At 46.2% G+C, this 26,377-nt stretch overlaps 1 protein-coding gene across 1 annotated transcript; it reads left to right on the top strand.

Moving 5' to 3' along the window:
* On the top strand, window positions 1-25,836 carry LOC147668668 (uncharacterized). Its single transcript, XM_086948532.1, has 2 exons — window positions 1-108; window positions 21,357-25,836. The coding sequence occupies exon 2, from the start codon at window positions 22,513-22,515 to the stop codon at window positions 23,554-23,556; it is 1,044 nt and encodes a 347-aa protein (XP_086804658.1). The 5' UTR covers window positions 1-108; window positions 21,357-22,512; the 3' UTR covers window positions 23,557-25,836.
* Window positions 25,837-26,377: the final 541 nt, after the last annotated feature.

Here is a 26,377-nt window from a genome sequence, read left to right as displayed (position 1 = left end):
GTTGTCTTAGTGCAACAAGTGAAAACAATATTAACCAAGGACTGTTGGGGCCGCAGGGCGGGGCTGGGACCTGATCCGAAGGTACCGAAGGAGTCCCGGATAGGACAGGTGAGGAGCGGAAACCCGGCTGAAACATATTAGGATGGATGGGCGTACCTGGAGTATTCACTCACTCTTGTAATGGAGGGGTGCACCTGGAGTATTCATTCACTCTTGGGATAGAAGGGTTTGCCTGGAGTTTTCAATCACTCTTGGAATGGAGGGGTGTGCCTGGAGTATTCATTCACTCGGGATGGAGGGGTGTGCCTGGAGTATTCAATCACTCTTGGGATAGAGGGGTGTGCCTGGAGTATTCAATCACTCTTGGGATGGAGGGGTGTGCCTGGAGTATTCATTCACTCTTGGGATGGAGGGGTGTGCCTGGAGTATTCAATCCCTCTTGGAATGGAGGGGTGTGCCTGGAGTATTCTATCACTCGGGATGGAGGGGTGGCCCTGGAGTATTCATTCACTCCTGGAATGGAGGGGTGTGCCTGGAGTATTCATTCACTCTTGGGATGGAGGGGTGTGCCTGGAGTATTCATTCACTCTTGGGATGGAGGGGTGTGCCTGGAGTATTCATTCACTCTTGGGATGGAGGGGTGTGCCTGGAGTATTCATTCACTCTTGGGATGGAGGGGTGTGCCTGGAGTATTCAATCCCTCTTGGAATGGAGGGCTGTGCCTGGAGTATTCAATCACTCCTGGGATGGAGGGGTGTGCCTGGAGTATTCATTCACTCGGGATGGAGGGGTGGCCCTGGAGTATTCATTCACTCTTGGAATGGAGGGGTGTGCTCGGAGTATTCATTCACTCTTGGGATGGAGGGGTGCACCTGGAGTATTCATTCACTCTTGGGATGGAGGGGTGTGCTCGGAGTATTCATTCACTCTTGGGATGGAGGGGTGCGCCTGGAGTATTCATTCACTCTTGGGATGGAGGGGTGTGCCTGGAGTATTCATTCACTCTTGGGATGGAGGGGTGTGCCTGGAGTATTCAATCCCTCTTGGAATGGAGGGGTGTGCCTGGAGTATTCATTCACTCTTGGGATGGAGGGGCGTGCCTGGAGTATTCAGTCACTCTTGGAGTGGAGGGGTGTGCCTGGAGTATTCAATCACTCCTGGGATGGAGGGGTGTGCCTGGAGTATTCTATCACTCTTGGGATGGAGGGGTGTGCCTGGAGTATTCTATCACTCTTGGGATGGAGGGGTGTGCCTGGAGTATTCTATCACTCTTGGGATGGAGGGATGTGCCTGGAGTATTCAATCACTCTTGGGATGGAGGGGTGTGCCTGGAGTATTCATTCACTCTTGGGATGGAGGGGTGTGCCTGGAGTATTCATTAACTCTTGGAATTGAGGGGTGTGCCTGGAGTATTCATTCACTCTTGGAATGGAGGGGTGTGCCTGGAGTATTCAATCACTCTTGGGATGGAGGGGTGTGTCTGGAGTAATCAGTCACTCTCTCTTGGAGAGTCCAACCGGCAGTGGTCACTGGGAAGTGCGGACAGAGCGCCTTTGAGTACACAGAGGCCAAGTCTCTGCTGGCTCTGTCTTTCCTGTTCCAGAGAGAATGCATATATTTGTATGGACACTGAAGGGACGCTACAGCAGGTATCACAGAGGCACTAAGCCCGATTATTTGTGCCTTCACTTCTCCACCCCTCCACCATGACACTGGATTGGGGGGCTTGATTCACAAAGGTGTATAACCCCAGTCCCCAAGTTATACGTTTGTCTTTGTATATCGGCCGTACCTCGACTGCTTTTTCACGAACTCACTACAACTCCTCCATTGATCAGACGACTGTTCAGAAACTAGGACAGTGGTCAAATATATATCATAAAACGTTACGTACGTGTGTAACATTGTTTTGTGTCCTGTTTTGCATCTTTTTCACATTCGATGGAAACTTTGAGGATGTCATTGTTTGACTGACTCCCCAGTTCTTTCATAGTGCTTTATTAATTATGTGTCTCAAAACTGTGGTTATATATCTGGCTCAGAAGATATTCAAATGATCTGTTTTGTGTTGTCCAGTATTTTAACTGATCCACTTTACTTCCTGTAAAATAAATAACCATTGTTTTAAGAGGTTCAGCTCTGATAGGGGATTGAGTTCAAGGGTGGTTACTATGCCAAACCGTAAATAAGTTTTAAACCTACAACAGCCTGCTGGAGTAAACATTGACTGCATAAACCTATTATTCTTTGAGAGTTCAGTTAAAACAGGTGTTGACTTGGATATACAGTTGGAGAAAAATAGTATCCAAACCGTTGGTTGACTTCGTTGTCACTCATTTCCTCACTTCTCATTGGTCAGCGCATGCCAGTTTCTCTTTCTGCCTTCGTATGTTTCTCTTCCATGAAGCATGGAACAATTACTGATTAATGTCTTTATTAGTGTCCATCCGCTGCTCGTGCTGTGATTGAGACACTTTGACACTGTAGGCATGGACCTATTAGGGCGATACTGAAACACTGTTCTTTTTGATATTCAATCTTTTCTTCACCGTTGCTTTTCTGACGTCCAGGGTGACACTGTAGCCACTGACTTATTTGATGTTTAAGATCATTTTCTCTTTAACGTGCAATTTTACTTTTTAGGTCCAGCATTCAAGACCTCTTGAATATACTTTAGTGTATACTTATATGTGTATGTACTTTGTGGGCTCTGGAGATCAGCCCTAGGACTTGTCTGCTTCTGCTTAGGGACTTTCGTCTGTTCAATTGCCTCTATTTAACTGTCTTGATAGAAAACGACCATTAGAGGTCAGTAAAATACCAGAATTGCTTTCTGCTGAGGGACTTTCATATTTTTTAATTTTTCTGGAAACTGCCAATATTTAACTTTCTTGATAGAAAACGACAGCAGGGTGCGGTTAAAATTAGTTGACCTTCTCCACAAAGGGAAGTCCACTGCAAAAGCCTGTGCCCTCTGAGTCTGCTGTCTGGTCACTCTAACTCAAACCTAACCAATCCTGCACACTACCCAATCCTGTTTTCAGCATGAGAGAAGCACCTGGATTGGATGGAGCAGGCTAACCCAGCGTTACTTTTGTGACTGGTGGCCTGTGGCTCCAATACACTGGCTGTTATTCAGTTGCTCAGTTGTTTTGAGCAGAAGAGTGCATGTCGGATTGACCATTACAAGACAGCCGGCCAATCTGACTTAAGAACTCTGCACTTATCTTGTAATTCCATCGCAATCCCTGGTCCGTTGGCCTGTGGGTCCCTACGAAAGTAACTTGATTTCTTGTGGGCTTTCCTGGTTGCTCCAGATGTGCTGTGACTCCCCATAGCTTGAAGAGTCCCCAGGACCTTGCTGGTCCTCACTGTAACCGGTTTCCTCTGCCCGCGTGGGTGACCGTTGCCAAGGCTTGTTGGTGTTCAATCAGGACACTGACCCCGCAGCACTCAGCATCCTTTGTGGGACAGCTCACCTCCGGACTTTGGTCATCGTCGACGTCTCCAGATCCCCGTGGCTGCAGCGTCAAGCATCCTATCTTCTCACCTGAAGCACCCGACATTGGGTGGGGGGGGGGGGGGCGTAGGGTAGCCCCCAAGTGCAGGCCTCGTGCGTAGTGTCCAGCAGTGTGGGGAAGAACACCTAGCGTCAGGAGGGCGTGGGGAGTCTGGAGTCAGAGCTCCTTCTATCCTGAAGTTTGTGGGTGCCATTCCTAAGTGGCAGGCCCGGAAAAATAAATGGAACGTTAAGAGAGGGTTGTGTTCCCCAGTGGGGACACCAGGGGGACAGTGTCCAGTCAGTGGGGCTGGGTCCCCTAGGAGGGACCAAGGTAGACCCACTCTTAACCTAGAGGACAGGATAATTAGAGGTAGTATCCTGACCGATGGGTCTCCCCAGGGTACCACTCCAGGGGGGGTTGGCATGGGTCCAGCACACTTGGAGGGCCCCCTTAGCAGAGAGGGATCCATGGAACAGCATTGTGCAACCACTTGTCAGGGCTTACTTTTCCTTTTGCATACACATTGGGCACCCCTGAGGTAGGTCCCGGGTAATCCCTGGGCAGGGTGCAGTGTAGGTAAAAGGCAGGACATATACTAAGGTGTGTGTTATGTCCTGACAGTGAAAAACTCCATTTCGTTTTTCACTGCTGAAAGGCCATACTGTCCAAAGGACAGAATGGAGGAGGCTGGGTGTTATGTTTGTTAGCCTAGTTTCCTAGAAGTTTAAAATTGAGAGGTGAAGTTTAGTATGTATGAACTCACAGTGTCATAACGCATCTTTCTGTAAAAGTGTTTTTGTCACTGAGTGTTCAGAAACCAGTCTTTTAGAAAGTGGCTGAGTTTTATGCTTTAAGCATTTCTGTGGGTCTCTCCTGAAAGGTGGATTGACTGTCTGAATCTTGAAGGTGAGTGGAGCTGGGAGAGGACTTGACCCAGGTAGGGGGTTGAGATGGCACCAGGCTGCCCTGTATCCGGAGAGTTGGGGGAGGAGAAGCCCGGAAGGTAAAAAGGCCTGAGCTGGTGCTATAAACCAATTGACCCATCTCCTGCTGAGTGATTAAGGATCCCAACCCCAGTATCCCAGACCTTCTGGTCCCAGGGCTTCTGCTTTCCCTGAACTAATAATGCCCCTGGCCATAAAAACAGCGAATTTCTCAATTCTGGGTGATCTAAATCTCCATCTAGAGAATCCCACATATAAAACTAGCACTAATCTGATTTCTGATTTGGCTTCTTTTAATGATAATTTAGTCAATTCCGGGTCCACACATGAGGTGTGCCACTTGTTAGACTCCATCTTTTCCAACCTTGTTGAGATTCAATGCTCCCTGGAACTCCCCATATGCTGGTCTGATCACTTTCTCACAAGGTTCAACCTGTCTCTTCCTGCGTAACCTGCACCAAACTCCGACTCAGGATCCCTAACCAGGAATTAGAAAAAAACTAACTCGATATCAGTGCCATAAACAATATCTTAAACTCTCACATGCCTTTCCCCAAACAATTGGTGAATTTGCTTTCAGCCTCGGTGCAATAATGGATCCTTAACGTCATTAACACCTGCCTACCTCTCTCAAAAAATAGAGCCAACAATCACCGGCCCAGAGCACCTTTGCTTACAGAAGTGCTGAAAAAAGAAAAAACACAACTGTAAAGTTTTGGAAGGCAAGTGGAGAAGGAATTATACACCTGAATCCAAAATCAGATACAAAGCCACCCTAAACATATATCACACTCTTTGCAGAACCGCCCGAGCAGACTATATCTCCACCACCATCTCGAACACTCTGAACTGCTCCAAAACACTCTTTAATACGGTCAGAGCTAGCTGGTTCCAAACCCCATTCTAGACCCCCTGCGCTCAGTAAACAGAAATTCGAGGCTTTGCCTTCCTTCTTTGGCCAGAAAGTGGACAAAATATACCAGGACATAGTGCTTGCTCAAAACGCAAATTTCTTCTCACCTCCAACATTTCCTGCATCTTTTCCGGAACACAACATGCATTGTGTAAAATAAAACCCCAAGCCTTATTCTAAAGAGAGAGTCCTTTCATTTTGTAAAATAAAACCCTTTTCCAAAGGTGCTGTGTTAAGTTTTTGACTGTGCCGGATGTTGGGTTATCGTGTGGAAGATTCTGTGTTTTCTGATAGGCTCAATCAAAACACCTTTAAGTTAGTTAGCCCTGTAATTGGCCAGTCTCTTCTCAATAAAATTATATTGTTGAGCAATACATATATAACAATAATATTGTATTGGCAAGCAGTGGTCGCGTTAGATGTAAATGAGACAAACTTGAAACAGGCCACTCTGGTCTCAATCAAGCTGAGCAGCCCCCCGCCTAGCCTCTGTGTGGATCACGTGGTCTCTCGCAGTTCGGTCTGTTTAAACTTCAAAGACAACAAAAATTAATCTGGCAGCACTGACTGCTCTCACGTGTGTCAGGGCAATGCCTGGCCTGGCGTTTTTCCGGCAAGGCACCACCCATACCCTGTGACCTCGTAGCAGTGAGCAGCATTTGCCGATTGACCCAAGGTGGCATTTTTGATTTTTCGCCTGAGCTGCATGGCGTCTCGTCTCGCACATACTCACCTCTCACAGTGCTGCTCTATGGAAAGTTTGTGTTGGCAGGATGTATTTTTACCTGCCCAAGTCCTCCCTCCCTCAGCAGCACCTGCACAAATATGGGGGCACACAATGTAAGCAAAGCCTTTTTTCATTCGATTAAATGTAAATGTCCACTATTTATAATGCACAAACAATTGCCCGAAGGTGTCATGGCGCTGGGGGCCGTCGGGAAAATTAAGTGAGCTATTGCCCAGAGTCACATGGTGCTGAGTTGATCTGCCACTGGCACCAGGGATCGAACCGCAAGCCCCCAGGTTTCGGAGTCAGTCGCCCTGGCCGCTGCACCACACCTCTTCCACAAGCAACAGGCTTGAGTCAGTCAGGTCTTGATTAGGCTTTTTGTGAAATTTTTGTTTGTGTACGCGTAATCTTGAGCAATAATGTATTACATGAAATGTGCACTTTTTGGCATTTTGCATAAGGCAGAACTATGCCTCAGTTTTGCCTGATGTAAACTGATTTGAGTCAAAAATGTCTACTCCAGAGATATCTTCTCCTTATACTGTTAACCCACCTGTACCCTCTGTGACTTTATGATAAAAGGTACACCATTATGGTAAAAGGTTACTTGAGATACAATCAGAGATACACATTGAAATGCATTCTGTGTAATATACTTAATTTCATACAAAAAATATGTGTAATGTCATGTACACACCATCTTGCTGTATGTAATAGTTTATGTTGTGCTGCATAACAACCTGCTGATAGGAACTGTTAGCTTAAGATCTGGTTGTGCTAAATATTTCAGTAACTTTCATGGGCATGCCTCTTTCACTTTCCTAACTACTGTTTGCATGTAATTGGTGCAACAAGTGGTAACTGTGGTTTGAAGCAAATTCGTAGCTCTGCTTTTTGATAAATGGTCTGTTGAGTTTTCATTTCTCTGGTGTGTTGGGGCAACGATGATGTGGTGACATTTAAACACTGTAATACAATGTTCGTCACTTGGTAATATTTTGATTTGTAAATTTATCTGGTCCCTAATTTCTTATAAAAAAATTGTAAGGGCAGAACGTTACTCGTAAGGGCAGAACGTTTTTCTTAGGAGCCGGCCACTGGCACTATGGAAAGCTGGGGTTGACAAATACCTAGACTGCAAAGTCTTGTTTCTAACTTCATGGTTTCTGGTCATGGCTTCTCACCTCTATAAAACGGTGTGGTCTTGGGCATTTGGCGTTCTTTGCCATATGTACTAATTTCTTTGCATAGAACCCTGTGGAGCATATTATATGGAATCTTAGACATTCAGCATAGAGTTTTTGGTGCAATATTATCGTTAATATTGTGAAGAAACAGCCACCAATGCACACACTGTATGCAACGCCACTCCGCTCTAGGCAACGCTACTTACTCCGCCTTACTCAACACCATGCCACTCCACGCCACTCCACTCCACACAATACCACTCTGCTTTACGCAATGCTACTCCACTCAACAGCGCTCCACTCTACACCACGCCACTTCACGCAAATGCACATCACTCCATGCCAATCTACGTCATGCGACTCTACACAATGTCACTCCACACAACCCCACTTTACACAACGCCACTTTCATTCTGCGCAACGCCACTCCACACAACTGCACTCTACTCCACTCTATGGAGCGCCACTCTGTGCAGCGCCACTCTGTGCACTGCCTCTCTGTGCACCGCCACTCTATGCACTGCCACTCCTCTCTGCGCTGCACCACTCCATAACATTACACTCTACTTACCTTTAGAACACTTCACTCCATGCCCCTTTATACCAGTAACTTTTAGCCATACTAGTTTTTCACACCTACCGGCCTGTTTAATCTGTGGAGTCCAGAGTCTAAATTTAACACAAGGAAGATTATGGATGCCTAGTGCTGCCTTTGTGGAGCTGGATAGAATGGCTTCCGGTTTACCAGCTAATATCTATAGGTTATGCATTCAGATGGTTTGAGTGTTCTGGTCATGTTAACATCATTGTCCATGTCTGGCGCCCTATGCAGTGCTTGTCATAGGTCAGGCATAAGGTGTGCAGCAACATTTCTTTTTTGTCCTAGAAAGTCTGTGCTGGTGTGGCCATCTGAGCTGAGGTGCTTCATTCAGACTCAGAGGCACTTCCTCGTCAAAAGGGACAGGTTTATGAGCTCTTATTCAGGGGTTGGGAGCACCACCTCAGCATCACTCAGGACGAGTGCAGATCCACACGAGCAGCACCTCAACATTACTCGGCACCAGCACATCACCACTCTAGCACCCTCTAAACACCACCGCTGCACCAACTCAGCACTTTTGCATCAGTGGAACACTGACTCAGTACCGCAGCAGCACCATCGAAGCATCAGTGGAGCACCACGTAAACAACACTCAGTACCACCTCACCATTACTCAGCAACAGCACAGCACCACTGTAGCACCACCTGACCACCTCCGCTGCATCTTGACTATATGGTCCATTCTAACAACATTAACATCAATTGGAATTAGCCTGAACCAACCCAGTCCATCCTAGCTCCATTAACAGTATCAAAAACATCTGACCAGATCCATTGTGCTTAAACCCTGTACATATCCAGCAGGTCTACCCCTGCAGCATCAGTACTCCTCTGAGCCCCCTGCAGCATCACTACCCCTCTGAGCCCCCTGCAACCTCAGTGCCCCTCTGAGCCCCCTGCAGCATCGGTGTTCCTCTGAGCTCCTGTAGCCTCAGTGCTCATCTGAGCACCCAGCAGCCTCTGTGTTCCCATGAGCAGCCTGCAGCCTCCGTGCTCCACTGAGCTCCATTCAGCCTCAGTGCTCCACTGAGTTCCCTCCTGCCTCAGTCCTCTTTGGGCCCCCGCAGCCTCAGTGCTCCTCTGACCTCCATAGGGCCTTAATGCTCCTCTGCCCCCCCACAGCCTCAGTGTGCCTTTGATCTCCATGCAGCCTCAGTTCTCCTTTGAACCTCTACGGCCTCAGTGCTCCTCTAAGCCAGCTGCAGCCTACGTGCTCCTCTGAGCTCCTGCAGCCTCAGGGCTCTTCTGGGGCACCTACAACCTCATTGCCCCTCTGAGCTCCCTGCAGCTCCTCTGAGCCCCTGCAGCATCAGTGCTCCCCCGCAGCCACAGCGCTCCTCTGAGCTCTCTTCTGCCTCTGAGCTCTTTGGGCCTGCACTGGGCTGCAGGAGCTAAGAGGACCACAGAGGCTGCAGGACCTCAGAGGAGCAATGGAGCTGCAGAGAGCTAAGAGGAGACTGGGGCTGCAGGGGGGTTAGAGAATCACTGCTGCTGCAAGGGGCTCAGAGGAGCACTGAGGTGTTTGGGGCCTCAGAGGAGCACTGAGGCTGCAGGGGGCTCAGAAGAGCACTAACGTTGAAAGGGCTCAGAGGAGTACTTAGGCTACAGGGAGCTCAGAGGGGCACTGAGGCTGTAGGGGCCTCAGAAGAGCACTGAGGCTGCAGGTAGCTCAGGGAAACACTAAGGCTGCAGGGTGCACAGAAGCTTCAGGGGGCTCAACGGAGCACTGAGGCTGCAGGGAGCTCAGAGGAACATTGAGGCTGCAGGACGCTCAGGAGCACTGAGCAGACCCCCATGATATTGTGGCAAAAATCTGCTAATTTTGGGGCACAAAAATTTAAATGTTGCAGCATTATTGCAGCACTTTATTTTATTTGTAATCTCTTCAGCTTTAAATGAATGGATATTGTTTTAGCAGAGTATTCCACTTTGAAATAGGCATGTCTAAAGTGTCTGAGAGTGTTTTCTATGAAGTCGTTTATGCTAAAGGTAGGACCTTAAAATAAGGATTTATTATCAGCAAAACTATTATAATCTGATACATTTGTGAAAATAAAGTGACTGAACACTACTGTCACAGGACACAGTTCTTTGTTAAATGAGGTTGAAGATCTCCATTTCTCCGGGATAGCTGTCAATACGTTATGAAAAACAGGTTTTTCTTAACTTCAGGCAGATGAAAGTCAGAGTAGGCCCAGCCAGGTTCTAACTTGTCACTACGAATGCTCCAAGTACTGAAGTACCTTCTCAAAAAAGAATGAATATCATCATAAAATCTCTCAATAACAGTATCACCCCAAATCGGACTGTCAGTCAACAATACCACAAGCTTCTTCATACATGTACTCATAGGTTGGGGTGGGCCACCTACAGAAAAATATGATGGAGGTTATGTAAAAATTCTGCTCTCCGTCGAACACGCTTTGAAACCTGGTCACCTGTCTATATATCTAATGTACAATCCAGATGGTTAATTTGGACTGGAGTCAAAGAATCAATAACAAGTGACCCCCCATTATTATGGCATTTTTTGGCAACAACATTTTGCATTCTTGGGTTTGCAGATTTACTTTCACCTTTTAAGGCACAGGCTTCCGAGGTTCACTACGCAAGTGGTGTTGCTTAAAATTCAGATTTGCGTGTTTGAGCCCCACATCCAAACTTTGAAAAAAAAATAATCTTACAGTTTCAACCAAAATATTAGTTGTGTCTCAATATATAGGGGCATATTCTCAAGGATTTATCAGCACTTTAACACAGCCAAAGTGGCGATAAATGTATTGCCCCATTCACAAGCTGGTGCTAACAGCCCATATCACCAGTTTACCTGCGATATCAGGCGCAAAAAACATGGCCACAAATGACATGAATCATGAACAAAATAATTCACCTGATGTCGCACAATCACAACAGGTAACATGCATGTGTTGTCACAGAAAGGAGCATCACACATTTACCTTCAAATTACCAAGCCAACCATTTTATTCAAAAAACACAAAAAACACAAAACAACAATTTTGAAGATTCATGGCAGGTCTCCTTGCAACAATCTGTATGTCACATCCTGCAAGACAAAAATCCAGATAAGATAGTGTGTCGTGCGCTCATCAAAAGACAGAGAGAGCGAAAGAGAGAGCGAAAGAGAGAGCGAGAGAGAGAGAGAGAGAGAGAGAGAGAGAGAGAGAGAGAGAGAGAGGGAGAGAGAGAGAAAGAAAGACAGAAAGAGAGGGAGAGAGAGAGACACAATGAAAAGAAGAGAGGGATAGGGAGAGAGAGTGCAAATACTGCGCACCCAGGCCTCACTGCTCACCTGCTGCCACCGGTGTGTCTCCAACCACGTGCCGGTATGCACTGCAGTTCACCAGGTCCCTCATCTGAAACAGAGTCCAGATACATAAATGGCAGAGTACATACAATTGCACACGCCATCATCGCCTGTCCGCCCCTGCACACCCAGGCAGCTGCACCCCAGCCCCTCCCGCCGCCCAGCGGTGCAGGCCCGCCCCTGCGCACCCAGGCAGCTGCACCCCAGCCCCTCCCGCCGCCCATCGGTGCATGCCCGCCCCTGCGCACCCAGGCCTCACTGCTCACCTTCCCCCACCGGCGAATCTACAAGAGGGCCCACAACGTGCCGGTGCAAGCCCCCAGCCTAGGGCCCGCAAACATGGCACCCTCCACATCATGCAGCCCTGCGGGCCACCAGGTCTCACACTTGATTCTGGGTCTTGATTTCGCTATGGCAGAGGACATATCACACATGGCATCATCGCAGGCTGTACACCTGCTCAGAAGGGGGAAAGGATCACTGGTCCTGCTTAAACCTTGGGCTCACAAGTTGAGGACCTGGTTTTTCTCCCAAATTAAATGACTCTCATACACGTGTATGTTGGTAGTGATGGTTTCTCGTTTGCGGTATATACTGTATCCCCGCTTCTCTACACGTGCGTGCGTAATCATTGAGTCATTTGTTTGTCTTGTGCACCCTCCACCAGGAGGTTTTGCCTTGGGGTTTAAGGCAGTAGTGATCGTGGAAGTGAGGGGGTAGTGGTGTGAAAGCTAAAATGTCAGAAAACCAGACAAGTGTTCTTTATTAAGTCTGGGTTCGGACTAAGGGTAAAAATTACGGATGCACTTTGTGAATTGTTAAGGGATTCTAGTGCATTGCAGTGAAAATTTAAAAAAGAGGTCGACATGTTTCAGCCTTTGGTAGTCAGAGGATCTATAGGCTTTCTTCAGGACCAATGGGGTTAGGTGAAAAAGTGAAAAACTGTGAGAAGAAAAGAGGAAATTTGACCTGTTTCTTCGTGACTTTTAAGGTTACGTTGTACCTGTAAAAGTAAGCAACAAACACACAAACAGCGACAAACAGGGAGAGGGGATATGGAGAGACACATAATTATGTACAATAGTACCTTAAAGTTATAAGGAACTAGAAAATGGCAATATTTCCCGTCATACTCAGTTTTGGGCGTCAACTCTTCCATTCTCATGCTTCGTTTCGACTTATGTTGGAGTGCCCATAGTTCTGACATTTATACTGTAGTGAAGTGCACTTAGCTCTAAACATCTCACTGTGCGTGGTCTATCGTGATACTGCATACAATCTGAGTATTCCAGGGGTGGCGACATGATGATGGTGCCTAAAAGATATTTCACAGGTTGTGTTAGGTGAAAAAACATTCGTGCTCAGAACGCTGCGCGCGCTTTTTAGATACGCATACCTTATTTTATTTTGGAAATTTCTCCCTCGGGGAATTAAGGCTGATCGAGAGAGGCCTTACTGCAAAGTATTAAGAAGGGGATATTATCTGGTGAGCTCCTTAAACTTACGGTTTATCGTTGTTAGGACGCTTCTAGTTTTACCCAATACCTTAGTGCCTTCTTACTCGGTCCTGGCAGCATGTGCTGACTCTGCCTTTCCTCACCCGGAACTACAAAGTGTAGCGGTTCCCGGTTTTCTTTTATACTCCAGGGCGTGGAGAAAATAGAAGAAACACTTCAGCAGTTGCCGGAGGTGCCTTCCAAAGTTAAAAGGTAGACTACCCACTATTAATTGGGGAAATACTTTGTATGAGTAGACAGTGAGATGTTTGTTTAAACTACAGTATTTAATATGGGGTTGCAGGTGGGATGCATGGGTTGTAAACCCCAGAGAGATTGGTAGTGTTTCTGATTTCTCAAAAAGTCGAAGTTTTTTAGAATCATCTGTTAAGTGATAGCCATGGAACGGAATCATTCAGGCCTAAGGTATCTGTTTTCAACCTGTGAACCAAACGTTGTTCTTTTTCGAACAATATTCTTTCCGCATTTCTGTCAATTGTTTCCAGGCTTTCCAGGATTACCCAGTGGAGATCGTTGGCAGTATGTTGTTTCTCTTTGTAGTGTGACGACATCTTGGTCGTGTTTTTCTGGCAGTTGACATTGCTCCTGTGTTCACTGAGTCTTTGTTTCACTTTGCGGCATGTCATCCCTATGTATTTCATATTGCACGGGCAGGTGATCATATATATCACGTGGCTAGTGTTGCAATTGGTGTGTCTTTTTAACTTCCATAACATGTCAGGAAGTAATTGCAACTCTTTTGTTGGTTTTGTGGTGGTACAAGCCACGCAGGATCCACAAGGATAATGTCCAGTGATTGGGGGATTATTCCAGAGGCCTGTTAGTTCTTTCTTTTTTCTTGGCGGAGGTCTCGTGTGTACCAACAGGTCCTTGATATTCGTGCTCCTCTTGTTCGCAAATCTTGGTTTTGGCCAAGTCAAGGTGTTAGATGTAATGATCTTCCAGTTACGGTTGATTATTTTCTTCACCTGGTTAGTTATTGGGCTATACGTTGTTACACATGTGGTTCTGTCATCAACGTTTTTTGGGTGGCTTTCGAGGAGGGACTCTCTTGGTTGGTTTCTTGCTCGTTTCGCACAGGAGTTGATTATTCTCTTCAGGTAATCTCTGGTTGTCAGTTTTTCACAGAGGTCCTTAGCTTGGGTCTTGTAGTCGTTTATTGAACTGCAATTCCTTCTGAGCCGTAAGAACTGGCTATACGGAAGGTTTTCCCTTAAGGGGCGGGGGTGGAAACTATTGAAGGATAGTAGACTGTTTTTTGCAGTGGGTTTAAAAAATGTTCTCGTTTGAAGACTGTTGTCTTTCGCAAAGATAGTGATATCCAGAAAATCCAGGCTTTGTGCATTTGCTGTGTATGTGAACTTGAGACATTCGTCTTGAATGTTCAACCACCTGTGGAGTTCTGTAAGGGATGTATTGTCCCCTCTCCAGATTAGGAAGACGTCGTCGATATATCTCTTCCAGAAGAGTATATGACGGGAAAAAGGGTTCTGTGCGTTATGTACAAAGGTTTGTTCAAAAGTGCTCACGTACAGACCTGCTACGCTGGGCGCAAAGGTGCTGCCCATCGATGTTCCATGTTGCTGGAGGTAGAGAGTATCTTTATACTGGAAAAAGTTCTCCATTAGGGCCAATCTGCAGCATTCCAATACGAAATGTCTCGGAGTTCGGTGTGGCCAATCAATGTTGAACAGGATCGTTTCGAGAGTCTCCAAGGTTTTTTGTTGCGGAAGGCTCGTGTATAGACTCTCGACGTCCAGTCCTACTAAGAGCATACTGCTTTCTGAGTACTCGAAATTTTGTAGCATGTTGATCAAATCTCGAGTATCTTTCAGGTAGGTGGGAGTGGCTTGGACCAGTGGTCTTAAATACTGGTCTGCAAATTGTGATAATGGCTCTAGTATGGAGTTGATCCCCGAGACAATTGGTCTCCCTGGTGGTGGCATTTTTTCTTTGTGAGTTTTGGGCAGAGAGTAAAAGTAGGGCGTGACTGGTGTTTTTGTAACCAAATAGTCCGCCTCTTTCTTAGAAATCCAGTTATTGCATTCTGCTTCATCAATCATTAATGATATTGTTCTCTGTAAGCGCACTGTTGGATCAGTTGTGATCACTTGGTAGAATTTTGTGTCCGCCAATAGATCCATACATTGTTTATCATATCCTTCAGTTGTCAGTAAGACAATCCCTCCGCCTTTGTCCGCAGGCTTTATGACTATGTCATGGTTGTCTTTCAGTTCTGTCAGGGCCGCTTTCTCTGCTTTTGTCAGGTTCTGGAAGGTTTTGTGTGGCTGATGATTCAATTCTTCAACTTCTTTCATGATTGCCTGTTCGAAAGTAGTTATTTCGATGGGGACTTGCGAGTTGAGTGGGCAAAAGGTAGACTTTCTTCTTAGATTTGTGTCTCCTTCTTGGGGTAGTTGTTCTCCCTTGAAAAAGGCTTTCAGTTTCAGCGTGCGGCAAAAGTTGGCGAGTTCGCATTTTGTTTTAAAGACATCTACTTTTGGAGTTGGCACGTACCCTAATCCTTTGTTCAGGACGTTGGTTTGATTTTCTGTAAGTTCTAAACCTGTCAGGTTCACTATTAGATTGTCGGCCCTTGTCCTGTATTGGCTTTTGTTACGCTCCTGGTTTGGACCTGTCGGGATTGGTCGGACCAAGTCACTCCTTTTTGTCTTGACTTGCGATTGTTCTGGCCATTCCCTAAAAAAGGACGGCTTTGTTGATAATTTTGGGCTCCTTGTGGTGGCATTTGTTGATTCATAGGGACCTGGAAATATGGGTTAGGCCAGCCTTGGAACTGAGGGTTGAACGGGTGGAATGGGACTCCTTGCATGTTATCTTGGAAGAAGGGGGGGCGCCAATAGTTGCCTCTGCCTCTTCGTTGTCCTCTTTTGTTCCTAAAGTTTCCACGGCCTCTGGGTGTTGTATCGTCTCCACTATGATCAGAGCTATTGTCTGAAGACACACTGGTCGTGTCTGAATTATCATTTGGTTTGTAGTCTTTGCTACTGTAGGGGTGAATGCGTTCCAAAGAGAATCTTTTCAGTTCTTTTGCCAACTTTTGCAATTTGGTTTGTGTGAGGTATTCCTGATTGTCTTTCATTTCTTTATTGATTTCGTCAAGGCGGGTCTTGTAGATTGTTATATTAATTGTGTTGTTCAGTTTTGTTTCTAAGATCTCAATCTTGACCGCGAGTTCATCCGTTAGCCTGGTTGCCGTTTTAATTATTAGGACTAGGTAGTCTCTGGTACATTTCCAGGATATAAAAGACCAATCCTTCCTAAATGCCAGGTCTTTGAGGAAAATTCGTGGTGCGTTCGTCACCCATAGGCCTCTTGGTGCCGCATTGACTCGGAGGTACTCGGTCATTATTATTCCGTGCACTGCTGTACGTACTTGCTCTTTTTTCAATTCGCTCAACTCGTCCCATTCTGCCGTTGACGATAGAGTCTGGTTGAGGTCACCCTCTATGAGTAGAGGTGGTCTTGCCAAGATCTCATCATAGTCTTCAGTTGTGTAACTGAGTCCCAGACTTCCTGCCATGTTGGTACACTTTGCAGGGAGTATGGTGTCACAGGCTTTTGTTGTTGCCTATGCGAGTTTCTCCCACAGCTGTTCGCTGCTTGACATGTATTATCATGGGGGTGGGGGGAGGCAGAGTGAAAATCCTTTCAGTCTCCGTCGATAACTTTATAATCAGAAGGGGGAAAGGATCACTGGTCCTGCTTAAACCTTGGGCTCACAAGTCGAGGACCTGGTTTTTCTCCCAAATTAAATGACTCTCAGACACGTGTATGTTGGTAGTGATGGTTTCTCGTTTGCGGTATATACTGTATCCCCGCTTCTCTACACGTGCGTGCGTAATCATTGAGTCATTTGTTTGTCTTGTGCACCCTCCACCAGGAGGTTTTGCCTTAGGGTTTAAGGCAGTAGTGATCGTGGAAGTGAGGGGGTAGTGGTGTGAAAGCTAAAATGTCAGAAAACCAGACAAGTGTTCTTTATTAAGTCTGGGTTCGGACTAAGGGTAAAAATTACGGATGCACTTTGTGAATTGTTAAGGGATTCTAGTGCATTGCAGTGAAAATTTAAAAAGAGGTCGACATGTTTCAGCCTTTGGTAGTCAGAGGATCTATAGGCTTTCTTCAGGACCAATGGGGTTAGGTGAAAAAGTGAAAAACTGTGAGAAGAAAAGAGGAAATTTGACCTGTTTCTTCGTGACTTTTAAGGTTACGTTGTACCTGTAAAAGTAAGCAACAAACACACAAACAGCGACAAACAGGGAGAGGGGATATGGAGAGACACATAATTATGTACAATAGTACCTTAAAGTTATAAGGAACTAGAAAATGGCAATATTTCCCGTCATACTCAGTTTTGGGCGTCAACTCTTCCATTCTCATGCTTCGTTTCGACTTATGTTGGAGTGCCCATAGTTCTGACATTTATACTGTAGTGAAGTGCACTTAGCTCTAAACATCTCACTGTGCGTGGTCTATCGTGATACTGCATACAATCTGAGTATTCCAGGGGTGGCGACATGATGATGGTGCCTAAAAGATATTTCACAGGTTGTGTTAGGTAAAAAAACATTCGTGCTCAGAACGCTGCGCGCGCTTTTTAGATACGCATACCTTATTTTATTTTGGAAATTTCTCCCTCGGGGAATTAAGGCTGATCGAGAGAGGCCTTACTGCAAAGTATTAAGAAGGGGATATTATCTGGTGAGCTCCTTAAACTTACGGTTTATCGTTGTTAGGACGCAAGTTTAAGGAGCTCACCAGATAAAAAGGATTTTCACTCTGCCTCCCCCCACCCCCATGATAATACATGTACACCTGCTCAGCCTTTCGGTGCCACTAACTCTGTGACCCGTGAAGCAACACCATGTGGTGGTCGGCCCGTGCTGCCCGCTGGCTCAGGCCTACACTACGGTCCAGCAGTGCTCATAGTGATCCTCACTAGTCCGGACCGCCCGGACGGGGCATCATCGCAGGGTGTACACCCGCTCAGCACTTATGGTGCCCCTACCTCAGTGCACCGAAAGTCACCGTCCTGTGGCGGTGTGCCTGTGCCGGCCACAGTGCAACCGGTGCCACCAGGTCTGTGCCCCGCAAGTCATGGGCCCTCTATGATTGAGTATTGTGGTGCGGATGCCATCATGTCACCTCCGGCCCTGGAGAATGGGATGTTGTAGGGCCCTAGGCCCTCATGCATAAATAACCACACGGATACACCCAGAGAGACAGTGGAAATGGTGTCGAGAACATGCGCCCTGCCCTTTTTATTGGCAGGGTCACATGTCCTGTGACCCGTGTGCTGGATGTGTGTGGGTATAAGCCAGCCGTGAAGGAGTGGCTGTGGCATGCTGACAACTAGACCTGTGATCAGCAGATCACTACAGGGAAGACCTGGGACATGTAGCTTTGTCGCCCCCTTTGAGCGTATGCGGAGTGGGCTGGCCTGTCATATGCCGGTCCAGCATAAGGGTTTGAACAATGACCCCGGGGTTCTTAGCATGGTTCCGTACTTGGCTGGACAAGGAAGTAACTAATGCGTGTGTCCCTGTTGTGTCAGCGTCACCCGGACTGCATTCGGCAACATGTCACCCTGTGGCCCAAGTCCAATGACCTGAGCAACATGGACATAAGAAGGAATCAATGACCCTACATTTATCTATACTTCCACACTTGAAAGATTATAGACGTGACACATCTGTGTGATTGTGAATGTTTAATGCACATTCAGTGGAGTGTTGCAGTTGGAGCAGTACAGGGCCATGCAAACCCCACTTTGCAATGTTGGCCCATGGAGGGCTAGCCAGAGTCCATCATGAAATGACAAGTCCAAAGGAAGAGGAACATTGCAGTCCGCAGTCTGATTGCTGTGTCATTGTCGATGAAACAGAATATGGCAGTTCATTTCGAGGTTCAAGGTGAGTGTCGCTGAGTGTATCGGGGCACAGGGCGCCGAACCGGGTCTAAACGCTGCAGCTGGCACTAAGTGCTGCGCAGCTGGGGAAGGCCAAGGTAGGGATGAAGGAGTGTGACCCGCTCCTTATTCCAAAGAACACATGTCCCTAGGAAGGAAAAACCTAAACGGTGGAGCTGCCCACTTCTTGCTGGGCAGCTGGGAAGCAAATTGCGCCAGGGGCTCTCACTGGCCCTTAGAAACCAAACTGTGCCACACACGGGAGCCCTCTGGGCTCTGGTAATACATCTGCCACCTGTTGGAGCCCTCTAGGCTCTAGGAATACACATAGCGCACAGAGGAGCAAAACTGCGCCAAACATGGGGGCCTTCTAGGTCCTTGAAATAACTGGGATGCCTTGTGTGCTCTGTATTAATGACTTGGGCCCTTGAACAACGTGGGAGCCTCGTGGGCTCTAGGCACAAACAACTGGGCCCCCTTTGAGCCTCGCTGGGTTTGAGGACAAATGTGGCACCCCAGAGCCTCCCAGGGCTCGTAAAACTAACAATGCGGGTGGGGAGCCTCCTGGGCTCTGAAGAACTGTGTGCCCAGGAGCCTCTAGTGGCCGCGAAATCAACTGCGCCACTCAGGAGCCTTGTGAGCTCTGTGCAGCGATGTGCCCCCGAAGCTCTCGTGGGCTTGTAAATAAAGGAATATCTCTTGAGCCTCTCTGGGGTCTTTCACTACAGATGCCCCCGGACGTTGGATTCCCTCCCTGGAGGACTCGGAATCAAGTGAGGCCCCACGGGCCTCCCAACACTGCGGGCCTCACTCTGGAGGGGAGAGGCGGGCACCGTCAATGTGCCCCGACACCCCCCTCTCCCTCAAGAGCACTCACCGGGTCTTCGCAGCGGCTGGGCTGGAGAGCTCCCGCTCCTCGGGACTCTCCGACGTTGTGGCCTCCTCTCGCTCTCCGGGGCTCTTCCTCGCTCTAGGGAGCCCAGGGGGTGGGGGTGGGGGGGGGGCAGCGGCTTCACTTGGGCAATGCAGGAGCGCGGAGTAGGCTCCTGCCGCTTCCTGCTTCTTCTTGCTCCACGGCGGGGGCGGGACTTCCGGATCTCCTTGGGCCGGCGGGGAATGACGTCATGGGGGTATCCCAGGCCGGCAGCCAATCCCAGCGTGGCCCGGGGAGGGACGTCACGAGGGGTTCCGGGCCAGCGGCGGTGAACTCGCGGGGTAGGCTCCCTCAAAAATCAATAATACAGCGAGGTGGGCACTTGCTGGGGGTCAAGTCAACAGCAGGTACCCAGCAACATGCGGCGTGGGCAGCCGCAAAAGTGGAATAAAAGCACTACCAAACGCTTATGGGCAAAATCAAGCGCTCCCAGGCGCTAGTGTAAAATAAAGCGCTCTCCAGCGCTAGGGGCCAAAAGAAAGCGCTCACATGCGCTAGTGGCCCAAAAGTCAGCAACAAAGTCCTTCAGGAGTCCAGGACATCAACAGTCCAGGGGCTGGGCGGGGCCCTGGGAGGCAAGCCTTTCCCTGGGCCCCAGCAGCAGCATGCCCCTGGTAGATTCGAGTTAGAAACAAGAACATTTTGTAAGGAGACAGCCCCTTTTTATACAGTGAATTCCTTTGTCTCAGGGTGCAGGGTGGGGGCAAAAGCAGACGCAGCTGGGTTGGGAGCACTCTTGATGGGCTCAGCCCCTCTCACTATTCACTGGCCGGGGTATGTTCATTAGATGCACCACAGGGAGCGGAGCCAGCATTGTGTGGGGAAAGCCCAGCCCTATTCAGGTCCCAGGTGTACTCCTCCCTCACATCACTCATGCTAATCTCAACACTCACCACCGGGGCAGACCCATCATGACTCATGGAGCCAGGCTCACCAGCCAGCTCCAGCCAATCACAAGCCAGACACAAATTACACAAACATGCCAACTTCTAGAAGTGGCACTTCCACACTAGACACAATCACGCTGCATACATCATTGCGCATTTAATCACACAAGTCCGCACATACCAAACTCGCACCTGCACTCCCCACGCATCAGGAACTACCAGGGACACACATATTCCCCATGCATTCCTATGGGAGAGCAGGCCAATCTCACCCACTCACTCAGGGAGCGCACGCACTTTACACTGCGCCACAGTGTCAAAGTGTGCAAACACCAGAAATCACTATAATTATTTAATAATACCAGGCAAAAAGTTCAGGGGTGAACCTGCCAGAAGGGCCAAGTCCAACAAAACTAATCCAATATTACTTGCATTATGGAAGTTTACTTCACAAAGTCAATGAGATCCTAAGGTGGTTTCAGTGGTGCTTCCAGGGCTCTGGTATTTGGAATCTGAGTCAATGGTGGGACGGTTCATACACTCTACTAGTCCTAGAAGTTACTGGTCAATCTTGGGTGTACTAGTGCTGTAGCTGGGCTAGCAACCAGTAAAGTGTCATGTTATGTTTTTTTTTCAAAACTGCACAGGCTGATCAGCCGTGATCTGATTGGAGGAGTTCACCAGTTGCAATCCGAAAAAAAGTGACCTTTATGTTTATGCTCTAACTGTGACATTAAATCTTAACATCTTAAGTGCATACCCCTTTTTTTCCTCCCTCCTTCTCTGCCTTTCTCTTCAAAATCACTCCTTCCTCATCCAGTTTCTCTGTCTGTTATAGTCCCTTTGATTTCATTCCCATTCTCACAGATTTGTTTCTCATTCACAGAATCGAACAACCTGATGAAGAGACGTGCAGCACCAGATGACCTGGATACACAACCTATGATATATACGTTCAGAGGAGAAACACCGACCTAGTGTGTGAAAACGCTCATACAGAGCTCATCTTTATGGACAGTTTTAAAGGATGCACACCAGAGATCATCTCTTTGAGTATACCGAGTGTGAAAATCTTTGGTTCACTCAGCACTCCCACAATTGTAATTCTAATGCGAAATTAGAGCAGTTAATCTGAATATCCTGAGGATAGGTCATACCAGTGTAAGGAGTGTGAGAAAAGCGTGACCCCAGAACATTTCTGTTGAAATATCATAGAATGCTTAGTGGGCAGAAAATCAAGCTGAAAAATGGAATGTGGGTAAACCCGCACTGAAAGTTCTTCGCTGCACACACATCAAATAGTTCCTTCATAGGATAGGTCATGCCAGTATACGGAATGTGGGAAGATCTCCACCGAACCAAAGAAGCTGTTGAGAGACCAGAGAGTCCACACAGGTGGTCAGCGCTATAATTGTCTAAAATGTGGATTTAGCTACATTTAGAATGACACACTTGTAAAGCAACACATAATCCGTGCTCACTGCAAACCTTTCAGTGTAATGAATGTGAGAAAAACTTAGCTGAGAAGAAATCATTGTTGTCATATAGCTCACACTTGTTAGAAACCATGTTACTGAACAGAAAGTGGGAAAAGATTCCCTGATAAGGTCACACTGGTGGAGCATAAGATAATGTATACTGGTGAGGAACCCTATTAGTGTACCAAATGTGAGAACATCTTCACTTGGATTAGCATACAGTACATTCATTGGAGTACCATACTGGTTAGAAACGTTATCACTATACAGATCAGACATTCCATTCCGCTGATAAACCCTATCAGTATGCAGAGTGAGAAATGCTTTGCTGCAAAGAGCAAACTGTTGGTATATCAGATACTTCATAAGGTGGGAGAAACCTTACCAGTGTACAGAATTTCAGAAAATCTTCATTAAGACATATAGTTGGTTGAAACACAAAAGATTCCATACTGGAGAGAAACCCTTCCACTGCACGGAATTTGGAAAAAGATTCCCTTTGAAGGGTCCGCTGTTGAGGCACCAGAGTATCCTTACTGGTGAGAACCCCAATCATTGAACAGCATGCAGGAAAAGCTTTACGATGAAAAACAATTTGTTGAAACATCACTGAATCTACACTGGGGAGAAACCCTATCAGTGTACAGAATGCGTCAAAAGCTTTACGCGGAAGGATGCGTTGTTGAGACATCAGAGAATCCATATCAGTGTACAGAATGTAGGAAAAGCTTTACTGAGAAGAGCATATTGTTGAGGCATGAGAGAATCCATTCTGGTGAGAAACCCTATCACTGTGCTGAATGCGGTAAAAGCTTTACTCAGAAGGGTACGTTGTTGAGGCATCATAGAATCCATATCGGTGAGAAACCCTATCGGTGTACAGAATGCGAGAAAAGCTTTATTGAGAAGAGCAGTTTTTTGAATCATCAGAGAATCCATACTGGTGAAAAACCCTATCAGTGTACAGAATGTGGGAAAAGCTTTACTGAGAAGAGCACATTGTTGAACCATCAGAGAATCCACACTGGGGAGAAACCCTATCAGTGTACAGAATGCTGCAAAAGCTTTAGTGATAATAGTACGCTGTTCAACCATCAGAGAATCCATACTGGTGAGAAACCCTATCATTGCACAGAATGCCGGAAAAGCTTTTCTGTGCAAAGCACTTTGTTGAACCATCAGAGAATCCACACTGGTGAAAACCCCTATCAGTGTACAGAATGCTGCAAAAGCTTTACTCATAATAGTACGCTGTTCACCCATCAGAGAATCCATACTGGTGAGAAACCATATCATTGCACAGAATGCCGGAAAAGCTTTTCTGTGCAAAGCACTTTGTTGAAACACCAGAGAATCCACACTGGTGAAAAACCCTATCAGTGTACAGAATGTGGGAAAAGCTTTACTGAGAAGGCCACGCTGTTGAAGCATCAGAGAATCCATACTGGTGAGAAACCGCATTGGTGTACTGAATGTGGGAGAGGCTTCACTAGGAAGAAAGCTCTCTTAAGACATCAAATAACCCACACTAGTGAGAAACCGTATCCATGCACAGAATGTATGGAAAGCGTTACTGATAAGAAATCCCTGTCAGAGAATCCATACTAATGAGCGAAACCTTTTCTTTGTACCGAATCTAGAAGAAACGTCACTCAGATACCCTCAATAAAGGCAATTCTCTGTGGCAAACATGAGAAAAGCTTCACAAAAATGCAGATATTGTAAAATAATCTTAGAATCCTTTCATTGTAGAAAACTCATAGCCTGGAATGTGGAATACTACTGAAGCAAGGGGACTTGAAAAATATCAGCATTTGGGAGATAGAATGGTTACAAGAGCAAATCCAGAAGTCAGATCCAAAATACAATAAGAGTCCTCTCTTTCACCTTACGTATACTATTATTTGACAATTTCTTCTTATAATAAACATTGCCACCTTGCCGTGCACTGGGGTACGAGACTGGTAAATATAAATGTGTGCGTAATAGACGAAAGTATAAAAGTAAAGATCATCATTGCCATGGTATCAGATCAAGAGCTTTTTTAAAGTCTGTATGACCCCATTCACTCACTAAGATTCCCTCGCAATCATAACTGTTTGTCCCCTTGCAATGACAACAGTTTGTCCTTAAAAAATACTACTTGTATCATAAATTCATATGCACACATGTAGATACTCACCTGTGAAAATAAATGTGCAATACAACCTTATTTGCAACAACAAAGCAAGATTAAAAAATGTCTTATTGTGACAAAATTCCATGTTATATCCTCAATGCAATGTGACTGACCTGTGACTAATTCTCATGAAAAAACATCATTGCGTATGGAGATCCGTAACATGTAATAAGGTGTTTATTATCATTGGTTATTTTTAAAAATATTTATTTTTATTTTGAGTATGTGAAATGCTATACTGTAAAAAGCCAAGAGCAAGCTTAATTATGTAGTTAAGTGTGAGAGAGACTCTTTTTGCAGGCTCCCCGTATACTTTTGCCCCACTGTTGCTGGAGTTAGTGCTGTGTAATGACTGTAGTGCCTGTGGTCCCTGCATCCCAGGCCTCGGTGCATTACTCTGACCCTCAAAAGTGTATGTTTGATTGGCTTATCTCCAATTGGTATAAGTTTACTAATACATTAGTCCCTAATGTGTGACAAGGTGTAACATCTCTCCCACACATGCCAATGCAGGCTGGCATAGCAGCTTTAACTCTGCTAACTCGACTGTGCCATTTCCCTCTGTGGCAAAGCCTAAACCTTCCTAATTAATACTTGTAAGTCACACCTAGGGTAGGTCTAACGAGCCTCAAACGAAGGGTGCATTATGGTAAAGAGAAGGATATCCGTTATGTTTTACATGTCTTGACAGCAAAAACCCTCCATTGTCGTTTTCACTGTATTAAGACTAGTAGCCCCATTGGTTAGTGTGGAGTTACACACTCGCAACTCAGTATTGCTAACTTCCAAATGGAGTTACTAATGTGAAACTTTATGGTTTCAAAAGAATCATTGCATTAATTCCAGCTAGATGCCCACGCTGAGTTTAATGTAACTATTTTATAAATGGCAATTTTTAGAAAGTTGTCACTTAGGTGCCCAAAAACAATCCAGCAACCGTCTTTGGTTGCACACAACTGTTGTCCTTCAGACAGCCTGCTGCCCTCCTGGGAAGATTTGAGAACAACTCTCAGGAAGAGGAGCAAACAATCTGCCCAGGGTAAGAGGTGCTATCTTTTGGCAGGGTGGCCAGTAGGGGTTTGAGCCCAGAAGAATGGCTTGAAAGGGAAAACCACTGTCGTGTGTTTCCTGCATTGCCCATTGTCGTTTTAACTATGTGAACCTAACTGTTAGCGTTAAAGGAAAGTTTAATTTTACACATGTTTCTACATAACATGCTTGCCTTTGTGCCACATTGTATTTTCGCACAGAAACTGCACTTGTTTTCGTATTTTATTCTTTTCCTGTGATTTAGACTGAACAAACAAAAAATGGTCAAACAACAATGCCCCTTGTTATTCTCTCTGGTCAGGGACTATCATTTAGACATAACATGCGAATGCAGCTTCTCTTTGTGAGCACACATATCTTGTCATATAACTGAGGTCAGGTGTTTCTAAAAAACACACACTGAGTCAAGGTCCTTAAGCAAGAGTGCTGCGTCAGCTGAGATGTCAAACATCCACGTATGTATGCTTATGTACGGGGTCCTCCACAAATCCCAGAGATCTATAATATATAATCATTTAGCTTCAGTAGAAGGGGGGTTATTCGGCTAAGCAGTCTTATAACATGACTGGGCTTTTTATGGTATATGGTTTATTAACCATGCTAATGATATTTTTGGGTATGCATTTGTTGTCTAATTGTGGTGCACACACTGCATCTTTGAGCACAATAGTTTTAATAAATATTATAAACTTATTTTGTGTCTCTTGTTTATCTGATTGTTGACAAGTATGAGTGAGAGAGCAAAAGATTGCGGCCTGTTATCGCAATCCCTGAGATGGGCAAGAGTGTTGTGTTCTGGGGTGCCAACTCACTTATTTCTCTGGAAAGGGTGGGGGTCAAGTAAGGCACTGTAGATAGTCAGGCTCAGGCTCATAGATACTGAGGTAGTCTGGCTCAGGCTCACAGCTACTGAGGTGGTATGTTTTCTCAGTCCCTACTTGCTAATGTTCTGTAGTTCCTCGCATAGTTCTGTTCCTGAGCAGAATCCATGCAACATGCCGCCACCAACGTTTTGGTCAGGTACTTATTTGCGGGAACTTTGAGTCGTGCTTGTCCACAATACTCTCACACTTTTTACCAGAGAAATCTGTGGTGTTGGGGATTAATCTTCCAGTTTATAGGAATCAACTAGTTATGTTGTTTTTTCAAGCTTGACTGATAAAAGGTTACAACCCAATGTGTGTTACACTTGGAATCTAT

This window comes from Lissotriton vulgaris, unplaced genomic scaffold (assembly GCF_964263255.1).
Source record: "Lissotriton vulgaris unplaced genomic scaffold, aLisVul1.2 SCAFFOLD_1450, whole genome shotgun sequence".
NCBI classification, from domain to species: domain Eukaryota; kingdom Metazoa; phylum Chordata; class Amphibia; order Caudata; family Salamandridae; genus Lissotriton; species Lissotriton vulgaris.
The sequence above is the reverse complement of the archived record's forward strand: the minus strand, read 5'-3'. Positions and strand labels throughout refer to the sequence as shown.